At 46.0% G+C, this 11168-nt stretch overlaps 1 protein-coding gene across 1 annotated transcript in view; it reads left to right on the forward strand.

Annotated features, from left to right (window-relative positions):
• Positions 1-8680, forward strand: part of LOC137504055 (sulfotransferase 6B1-like) — a 29606-nt gene extending 20926 nt beyond the window's left edge. The window contains exons 5-7 of the mRNA XM_068231978.1: positions 2408-2502; positions 3363-3519; positions 8533-8680. Of these exons, the coding sequence (XP_068088079.1) occupies positions 2408-2502; positions 3363-3519; positions 8533-8663 (383 nt within the window). The 3' untranslated portion in view covers positions 8664-8680. The remainder of the gene's footprint in view (positions 1-2407; positions 2503-3362; positions 3520-8532) is intronic.
• The last annotated feature ends 2488 nt before the right edge of the window (positions 8681-11168 follow it).

The raw sequence follows: 11168 nt of genomic DNA on the forward strand, positions 1-11168 counted from the left end.
GGGTATATGTGCCCAGCATATGTAGTCAGGGGTATATGTGCCCAGTATATGTAGTCAGGGGGTATATGTGCCCAGTATATGTAGTCAGGGGGTATATGTGCCCAGTATATATGTAGTCAGGGGGTATATGTGCCCAGTATATGTAGTCAGGGGGTATATGTGCCCAGTATATGTAGTCAGGGGGTATATGTGCCCAGTATATGTAGTCAGGGGGTAAATGTGCCAAGTATATGTGGTCAGGGGGTAAATGTGCCCAGTATATATGTAGTCAGGGGGTAAATGTGCCCAGTATATATGTAGTCAGGGGGTAAATGTGCCCAGTATATATGTAGTCAGGGGGTATATGTGCCCAATATATGTAGTCAAGGGGTATATGTGCCCAGTATATGTAGTCAGGGGGTATATGTGCCCAGTATATGTAGTCAGGGGGTATATGTGCCCAGTATATGTAGTCAGGGGGTATATGTGCCCAGTATATATGTAGTCAGTGGTATATGTCCCAGAATAGGTAGCCAGGTGTCCCCCCAGCAGGAGGGGAGCAGCGCAGAAAAGAGGGAGAGCTGTGAGCAGTGGTGGAGAAGGGGGGCCATCTCCCCCCTCCTTCCCTCACCTTAGTGCTCTCCCTCCCTCGCTCTCCCCTCCAGACGGAATGTGCGGGCAGCCGGCAGCAAGCGGGACTTACCTCTCTTCGTTCCGGCGCGAGCACTCCACTGAAGCTAATCTGGTCTGGTTCAGACCAGAGCAGCAGCACGCAGATCCGGTGTCAGAAAGAGGAGAGGTAAGTCCTGCTCGCTGCTGGCTGCCCGCACATTACTTCTGGAGGGGAGAGCGAGGGAGGGAGATCACTAAGGTGAGGGAAGGAGAGGGGAGATGGCCCCCCTTCTCCACCGCTGCTCACAGCTCTCCCTCTTCTCTGCGCTGCTCCCCTCCACACATGCCAGGGTAGATGGCGTCCACTCTCTGGAAATAGTAAGTGGACGCCGTCCACCCGCATCCACGCACCACTCGACCCCTGGTTGGGAGGTCACCCAGGGAGCTGGGAAGGGGCTATTGTTGAGGATCCCCACAAACCTCACACAGGTAAAGATTTTTCCCCAGTGTTAGGTAGCTCCCCGTCCCAAGATAGATAGTCAGATGTACCCCAATGTTATGTAGCCTCCTCCCCAGATAGCTAGATATGCCCCAAATGTTATGTAGCCCCTTCCCAGTATAGATAGCTAAATGTACCCCCAGTGTTGTGTAGCTCCCATCCTCAGTATCAATAACTAGATGTGCCCCTAGTGTTATGTAGCACTCCTCTCCCCTACCCGGTAAGATGTGTCCCCAGTGTTATGTAGCCCCCCTCCCCAGTATAGATAGCTATATGAGCCCTCAGTTTTATGTAGCTCTTTTTCTCAGTATAGATAGGAAGATGTGACCCTAATGTTATGTAGCCCCCTCCTCAGTATAGATATCTCGATGTGCCCCCAGTGTTATGTAGCACCGCCTCCTAACACTCTGCAGCCCACGGAATGGCGCTGGGCTGTAGACCAGGAGTTGGGGACCCCTGGTTTAAAGGACACCAGAAGTGACCCAAATGTAGTAATACCCTTTAAATATGACAGTGTGTCCATTAGGAATCCTGATACTCACAAATCCCCTAGTTACATATTTCCCAGTAGTTGAACAGAAGCCATAGGAGCTCTCCTCCTTTGGCGCATTATCTGCCTTACCCTGGGCTCTCTGTTCGTCTGCAGTATGCTCCCATGGCAACCAGGATGCTGCACACAGCCATGTGGGAATATGGACAAATAGGGAGTGTGGAGTAGGACAAATTATACTCAAAAGGAGGAGAGCTCCTTCATCCTTCAGTCAACAAACTGGGGGCAAAGCGGAAGAGGAGGCCTGCGTAACCAGAGAACTTGTGAGTATCAGGACGCTATAATGGATATAATGACTTGCTTATATTGCTACATTTTGAGACAATTCAAGTGCATTTAAAATCCAGTTCTAATTTGCTGGATCACTTATGGAATGCTGACTGGGGATCCTCAGGAATAACTGAAGATGATTTATGAAACAACAACTGTAGTGAGCGGTATATGGAGGCTGCCATATTTATTTCCTTTTAAGCAATACCAGTTGCCTGGCAGTCCTGCTGATCTGTATGACTGCAGTAGTGTCTGAATCAGACCAGAAACAAGCATGCAGCTAATCTTGTCAGATCTGACAATATTGTCAGAAACACCTGATATGCTGCATGCTTGTTCAGGGTCTATGGCTAAAAGTACTAGAGACAGAGGATCAGCAGGATAGCCAGGCAACTGGTATTGCTTAAATGGAAGTAGATATGGCAGCCTCCATATACCTCTCACTACAGTTGGTATTTAAACTGTATTCTAAGTGTTGCATGTATTTTCTGCTTTAGTGTTGTATGGATCATACTTTGACTACCACCTTGAATGGGACAAGCATATTGATGATGGAAATATACTGGCACTGACATTTGAAGAAATGAAAGAGGTGAGTGTTTCTTCATCATATGTAATGTATCTGATCTTGGCTGTCCAATGAATATTTCACATTCAGTGAATAAGACAATAACATGGAAATGTCCCCTATCCCTGCTTTATTATTCCCCCAGCTAGTCCCACTGGAGGAAAATCACAGGAAGCTTAAACTTTGGAGGTCCCTTTTAATTTTAAATACATTAGGATAAATGTGACCAAAAAAAAAAGTTGTTTTCACAAGTTTTAAAATTCAGGTAATTCAAAATGCTGCAAAGGGGAAACTTATTTAATATTATAATTAAATTCCTCTTAAAATGTTTAAAGGAGTTATCAGGCAAAAAAAAATGAGTTTCACTTACCTGGGGCTTCTACCAGCTCCATGCAGCCATCCTGTGCCCTCGTAGTCACTCACTGCTGCTCCAGTCCCCCACCGCCAGCTAGTTTTGTTTTTGCCGACCTCGGGGTCGGCGGGCCACATTGCGTACATTTTTACGCATTCCCGCTGGTGCAGGAACATTAACACATACATTTTTACGCGTTAGTGGTTTAATGCGTAAATTTTTACTCGTAAAAAACGATGCGTAAAAATGTATGTGTTAATGTTCCTGCACCAGCGGGAATGCGTAAAAATGTACGCAATGCGGCCCGCCGACCCGAGGTCGGCAAAAACAAAACTAGCTGGCGGTGGGGGACTGAAGCAGCAGTGAGTGACTACGAGGGCACAGGATGGCTGCATGGGGCTGGTAGAAGCCTCAGGTAAGTGAAACTCATTTTTTTTTTTGCCTGATAATTCCTTTAAACAATAAAATTCTGGCTTGTAAGATGATGTTCAATAAAGAAAACATTTTTTTATGTCTGTATTACCCTATAAAGGACCTTCCAGCACAGCTGAGAAAAATATGTCAATTTTATGGATTAACTCTGACGGAGGAGCAGATAAATGTGGTGCAGGAAAAATCCACGTTCACATTTATGAAGGAGAAATCCTCCAACACACATGGAAATTTAGGAGATGTTTTCTTCCGCAAAGGTACGTTATGAAGGAGTTATGTTTTGCATTATAAACACTAATATTCCTATGGACTAGAACCTGGGTTCTCAACGTGGGGTACGCGTACCCCGAGGGGTACTTCTGATGGTTCCAGGGGGTACTCAGGCTTGATAAACTTAACCAAGAATAACAAATGTAGAGATTTAAATCTTATTTAAACAACACCAAATTAGTATTTTAGCTAATTAAAAGTAATAGTAAATGTTTGAAAAGTGTTTGGAACCAATTAACATGTACTACGATTAAATATATATTTGTCAAGGGGTACTTGTGATAATGTTTACTATGCTAGAGGGTACTTGGTGAGTACAGGGCTTTAAAAGGGGTACGTACCAATAAAATGTTGAGAAACACTGGACTATAATATATTTATTTAGACCAAGAATCTCTAAGGTCTTTCTTATGTCCAGAGATCACAATGTACTAGTAGTGAGCAAACAGTGTCCTGTTGCACAACCAAAATGAAACAAAAATGTTAGCTCTAGTAAATAGCAGAACATTGACCTTTGGGTCACACTTATGTAAAAAAAAAAAAAAAAAAAAAAAAGTTAGGTGAACTATGGTCTCTTTTATCCCCCTATACAGTACATTCCTAGTGGTTTGGGTCACCCTGAGCTGCTTGGTTATGTTATGTAAGTATGTAAGGTTCATACACATGTTTTTGGACCTAAGATTACAGTCTGTGCACATGTGCAACACATGGCTGCAGAGGCCAAGTACAGCACTGTTGATATGCAGTATATCCCATAATAGAAAAAATAATAAGAGTAGGATGCATTTCATATCATTCAGTTATTTAAGGAAAAATGTCTAATGGTGCGTTTCCACTAGTGCGGTGGGAAATCGCCGCGGATTCTCCGCGGACGAATTCGCATGCAGGAGCGAAATTGCATGCGGTTGTATGCGAATTTTACCGCAAATTCGCATACGATTTCGCATGGATGACGCTGTGTGCGAATTTAACCATGTCAGTGCCTGTGTGCTTTTTCATTGATTCCATGCGAAATCGTATGCGAATTCGCATGAAAATTCGCATGAAAAAACACCATGTGAATTCCCTATTAAATACATTGTATGCGAATCGCATGCGTGTGTGCGGTGTCCGAATTCGGATGGCTCTGCTGAGCAGATTTTTCCTGCACAAGAAAACGCTCCGTTTTCCTGACAAGTGGACACAGGCTCATTCAATTTTATTGGTTATGCGAATTTGCATGCGGGGAACGCATGCGAATTCGCGTTAGTGGAAACGCACCCTCAGCAAGGGATCTGAGCGACTTTGATAGCCCAAATTGTTCTGGCTAGATGACTGGGTCAGAGCATCTCCAAAACAACAGGTCTGAGAAGTTATTCCCAGTAAGCAGTGGTTAGTACGTACCACAAGTGAACCAGGTAAGAACAGCTATCAAAGTGCTGAGTCATGGATGGCGAAGGGCTTTTTTCCACCAAAAATCACACAAATGAACTAAGATTGTGATTCTCTATTTTTAACACTGCGTGCATGATTGCCGCACATGTCTGACATTCGCACTGCAGGACTGTGTCCGCGATATCTGATAACACATTTTGATCAAACGCAGGAAAAAAAAGTCAAACCCTGTGCTGGTGCAGTGGGCCCTGGGTTCCTCCTGCCTGTTCTCCTTAAAGAAACTCTGTAACGAAAAAAAGTTCCCCCGGGGAGTAGCCTCTGGATCCAGCGGGGGCGCTGTTGCAGCTCTCTGCCCCGAAATAGGCAGAAATAGCCGATCTCTGTCGGGTCTGCTCTACTACGCAGGCTCAAGAAACTTGCGCCTGCGCAGTAGAGCGGACTGACAGAGATCGGCTATTTCCACCTATTTCCGAGCGGAGAGCCGATACTGTGTCTGCGCTGGAGCCGGGAAGGTAAATATTTACATCGTATTAAAAGAAAACTGAGCCTGCCACAATATAACCCGTAAGTCCTTATGATGAGTATTCGCTACCACAAAACCTAAAATTTAAGTCCAACGTTGCTGTGACAGCGCTCCTCTTGCAGCCTAAAACTAAAGAAAAAAACAACCGCACATAGTGCATTACTGCATTCTCAGTCAACAGATATCATCCATTTCACCCAACACGTGCACAGGTGATGATAATGTGCTCCACTCTTAGTGAGACCAAACTCCCCACAATGTAGCAGCTCACCAGATGGACACCACCTCAGAGTCCAGGTGGGTCTAGCGCATAGCCTTCAGGCGGCTAACTATCAATCACAGCCTTCACGTTTGTTATTTCATATAGCCATATGACTTCAGATTTATTGCACAAATCCACATGTAAAACAATTTAAAAAACAGACATAGCGTAATCCAGTTTTAAAATCACAAAGGCCTGCGCAGTTCAGCGCACTCACATGAGTAGATGAATAAAGGGCATCTCGGGCATCACAGCCCACCAATATCGTTCACTCTCGTAGCGGCACCTGCGCCCCGACATTCCGCTCTCCTTTAGTATGTGCGTGCGAACTAGCGGGGAGCCCGAGATGCCCGAGATGCCCTTTATTCATCTACTCATGTGAGTGCGCTGAACTGCGCAGGCCTTTGTGATTTTAAAACTGGATTACGCTATGTCTGTTTTTTAAATTGTTTTACATGTGGATTTGTGCAATAAATCTGAAGTCATATGGCTATATGAAATAACAAACGTGAAGGCTGTGATTGATAGTTAGCCGCCTGAAGGCTATGCGCTAGACCCACCTGGACTCTGAGGTGGTGTCCATCTGGTGAGCTGCTACATTGTGGGGGGTTTGGTCTCACTAAGAGTGGAGCACATTATCATCACCTGTGCACATGTTGGGTGAAATGGATGATATCTGTTGACTGAGAATGCAGTAATGCACTATGTGCGGTTGTTTTTTTCTTTAGTTTTAGGCTGCAAGAGGAGCGCTGTCACAGCAATGTTGGACTTAAATATTTACATCCCCGCCGCTCGGGGAGCTTTATCTCTGCCGCTGTGGGACACAGGAGGACAGGGAAGCCTCGATAGGATCTGGAGGCTTCCCCCACCCGAGGTGACTACCCCCAGGGGAACTTTTTGTAGTTACAGATTTTCTTTAAAAAGGGCGCAGGGTAAAGCCGAAAATGCAGAATATCGCCTTTATCAATGAAAATGAAAAAATATTTACAGTCGTAATGACAATAGTAAAACATTGGTAAATATAACTAATATTTTACTACAACTAAACCTAACCCTTATAATTCTCAAAATGAAACATTTTGGTTGGACGAGCCTGGAGCCGGCTAGGGGGCCCACATTTCTGCTTTTGGGTCCCAATAGCCGATATTTTGCATTAGTGTCTGTGGGGGCGCCTAAATATTCTATTAGCTGTAGGCTCCCAAATTTTCTACTTCCCTGCTCTGTACCACTTCATTACTGCTGCTTCCCACCAATCCCCTCCACTGACGTGATGCAATTTACACTACAAGTGTGGCAATATAAAAAACTGTATTCAGGAAAACTTCAAAGTGGTGGTGTGAGGTTGTCCTATTCACTATAGAATGGAGCCACACAGCTACTTGATCCACAATAGCCAGCAGCAGTGTCAAGCTGTGGGCACCACCAGGGCCGATTCTAGACTTTTAGCTGCCTGAGGCAAACTTGTGGGATACGCCCCCCAACCCCGATTTGGAATGATCGAGCAGTTCGACAATTTACTCTACTACTTTAATGGTATCACATGACATGCTGCAGCTAAAGCACACTGGCTGGCTGTAAGTCTGTGACAAACAAACTGCTCACCCTCAGCCAGCCATCCTCCATTCCTGCTCAGTCAGGACAGCAGTGCCACCTCCTCCTTTCTGCTCTGCAAGTCAAATGAAACATTGCTGATTTCCTGCCTCCCCCCTCTTCACTCACTGTCAGACTCCTCACACAGCACAACAAGCTGCTTTTCCCCAATGATGACCTCTTCACCTCTGTCAGGCTTGTCTGGTCACCTGCTATGAGTCAGGCTGTATGCCCATATGACTGATCTATAGCCCAGCCCTAACGCCTGCGGAAACTCCTGCCTAATACAAACTACAATACCCTGCAGGCAGATGTAGCATACAACCTGGCAGACAGCAAACACCAAACACAGCTATGAGCAATGCAAACACAGTATACTGAATAGTCACCTGAGGCCTATAGGCTGAGGCAATCCAGATGATGGCAAGATAGCAGGTAATGGCTGAAGTATAATCACTAGACAGATGCGTGGTCAATCAAGCCAGAGTCAGTCCAGGCAGCGTTCATGCGAATCCTTTAACAAGCCAAGGTTGGTAACAGATAATCCAATAGAGAAGCGTGGTCAGGTTTAAGCCGGGTTGGTAACGGTAAGGCAATCTGGAAGATGCTTAGTCAAGAGACAGACACAAGTCGGCAGCAAGACAAGCACTTGGTCTGAGCGCAATCTCAGCAACAAGCCCAGCATAGGCTATCACGAGCGATGACAGAGGGTGCTCACCTTACATTTATACAAGGACTAACTAATCAGAAAGTAAAGTAATCCAAAGTAGCCAATCAGCAGAGAGCGTGTCAGCAGAGAGGCTGACACGCAATGCACACAAGTGGTTAATGTTTACAGCGGCAGAGCACGTACTGAGAGCGCGTCCGCCACTCATCCAATGGAAGCTGAGCGCCATGCGCTCCAGTGACGTCAGAGACAGGCCGAGACCCAGAGGCTTGCGTCTAAGCGTGGGTCTCGGCGTTACACCGCCATGAGCGGCCACTGGATCTTACAACCTCACTCTCCTCTCGCTTCTTCTCCTACTCTGACTACATGGTGTTAGTGTAAACACAGTACAAACATGCTGCCCCTGTAATCTCTGCGCCTGATGCAAATGTTTCACCTTTCTTCCTGAGAGAACCAGCCCTGTGCACGACACAGCACTTCTGCCTATGTGAGCAGGCTCTCAATGCTGTTCATTTTGGTTAAACAGCTATAACTGCATAGTTGTCCTTTAATATATCTACTTTTTTTTTTTTTTTTTTTTAAAGGTGAAGTTGGGGATTGGAAGAGCCTCTTTACTGAAGAACAGAGCAAAGAGGTGGATGCAAAGTTTGAAGAGCATCTTGCTGGAACAAAACTGGGAGAGATGATAAACTATGCAAAATACTGCACATATTAAAGTTACTATTTCATGCATGTAGTTTGATCCCTTTTTCATGTTTCACCCCCCGCCTGGCTCATCCAGCAAAAAGAGGCTGAAAGCCGGGTTTGTCCATGCCACGAAGGAGATTTCTAGCTTCTCTGCTCCGCCGGCTCTGCTTTTTTCACTATTATGGTATTCCCTAGGATGGCGGGATGCCTGTCGGCATACTGTGGGTAGCGATCTGTGCTACCCACAGTGTGCAAACATCCATCCAGCCATCCTAGGGAACCCTAAAAGCAGACCCGGCAAAGCAGAGAAGTTCCGGTGGCTTCTCTGCAGCGATCCTCCTCCCGCCATCGCCCACCCACATGCCCGCAGCAAACACCCTCCCTGCAGCCATTTCTCTCTTCTCCTTCCCACCGCTCCCTCCTTCCTACCCTCCCTGCAGCAATCTCTCCTCCCTCCAACGAACTTCCCCCTCTCCTCCAATCTCCCCCTTCTCCTCCCCCAGATGTTTCCTGGAAGTGAAAAATACGGTGCCTTTGTCCAGCGGCAATCGCACATCCTCCACCACTGTATATGGCTCTGTCTGTCTACAGTACCAGGATGCGGCTTCACATCATCAAGCCGCATCCCGGTATTGTAAACAGTAGATGGAGCTGTACGGTGGAGGAGGATGTGTGATCGCCATGGAACAGGCGCCGTGAGTATTTTTCACTTCCAGCAACTGCCGGGGATCAGTGCGGGGGGGGGGGGGGGGGGGGAGGGGGATAAACCTGCAATTATACTTAGCCTATACTATGCATGACATGACTTAACCTATACTTTCTGAGGCATCTATACTGCAGCACTTATACCTAGCTATACTGGGGGCACCTAAATCTGAGTAACCTATACTGCAGCACGTATACCTGACTACCTATACTGGGGCAACTATACCTGAGTAACCTATACTGCGGCACAATAACCTGTATTGAATTTTATATATAAAAAAAAAATGATTACAAAAAAAAATGCTTGAATATTATTTGAAATTAATTTAACCACTTTTTGCACAGAAATCCTGGGGAAATTGAATGCTCGGGAGTTAATTTCCTAAACTATTGTATAAAATAAAGCCTTATTCAGTCTTGTGTAATGCAGTATGTATATCTGAGAAAATCATGGGAATTGGATACTTATTTATATTTAACAGAGAGAGAGAGAGAGAGAGAGAGAGAGTGTGTGTATCTATACAAAACAAAAGTTTGCCTTCTTAACTATCTGTGGACCGCCGCAGTATAAATCTACGGCGGGCAGGGGGCGCTGCGGTTCTGACCACAGTAAACTCTATGTCCCATTCACCGCGCGCCCCCCGCCCGTCCCCGCCGCTGTCGCCGCTCGATCTCCGTCGCAATGTGCTGCCCTGCCGCCTCTATGACGGCAGAGCACTGTGAGCCAGGCAGGAGCCATTTTCATTGGCTCCTGGCCCTGTCATTCCTGTAAGCCATTCCCATTGGCTTACATTGAGTGACAGGGTCAGGAGCCAATGAAAGCGGCTCCTGACCGGCGCACAGCGCTCTGCCGTCATAGCGACGGCAGAAAGAGCAGCCTGGGGCGGGGACAGAGCGCCGTGACCGGCGGGAGCGGCGGATTTTAGCGGTGATTCGTCGGGAAGCGGCGGTTTACTGGACCAGCACCCTCTGGTCCTTAAGGGGGCAGAGGGTGCTGGTCCCGAAGTGGTTAAAACAGAAGGTATTTCGGAAGGTAAACAGAAAGTATTCAGGTTGGAATGAACATATGATGTCCCCCACGATGCATCACTGCTGAATATGCAAATCATCCTTTATTGTCCCTGTAAGCTAACCACACCTCCAGATCCGCTGTAATGCAATGATGTGTCAGCTTGTTAATTGTACAGAGGCACAATAATCCAACATCATATAGACTGTTTCGAAATGGTTGATCCTCATCAGTGCATGGCATGGATTAATGTGGCTCTATGTAGTAGGACTTGAAACCCCCAGAGTTACAGATTGCCCAGCAAGGTCATGGTGAATCAGAACCCCTAGGAGTGTTAGCCTCTAGGAGTTCTGGTTCAGAACACACTCCTAGGAGTTCTGGTTCACCATGAGCTTGCTGGGTAGTCTGTAACTCTTTTTTTTTTTTTCTATTTTCTCTCTCTCTCTCTGAATCCCCTAGAATCCAATCTGACCCAAATTATGTCAGCATGGGCCAACATTCCTCAGCAATTGTATCAGCATATTGTTGAGTCCATGCCAAGAAGAATATCGGCTGTGATCAGAGCTAAAGGAGGACCAACTCGTTATTAGAGGATGTCTCTAAGTTTTTGGCCACTCTGTGTATGTGTTTAGCACTGACTACTAATTAATGAATGAGTAAGGTGTTTCAAGTTGCATGTTGTTTGCATGCCAATCTCGAACATTTGCATCTCATTAATCATCTCTACTGCCTCCCTTAGCTCTGGAAGGGCATATACTATTTGAAGAAATATCCATCCAACTGATTAACATTTTCACTTAGGCAGCTATTCCAGTACAT

Source organism: Hyperolius riggenbachi, chromosome 4 (assembly GCF_040937935.1).
Source record: "Hyperolius riggenbachi isolate aHypRig1 chromosome 4, aHypRig1.pri, whole genome shotgun sequence".
Lineage (NCBI taxonomy): Eukaryota > Metazoa > Chordata > Amphibia > Anura > Hyperoliidae > Hyperolius > Hyperolius riggenbachi.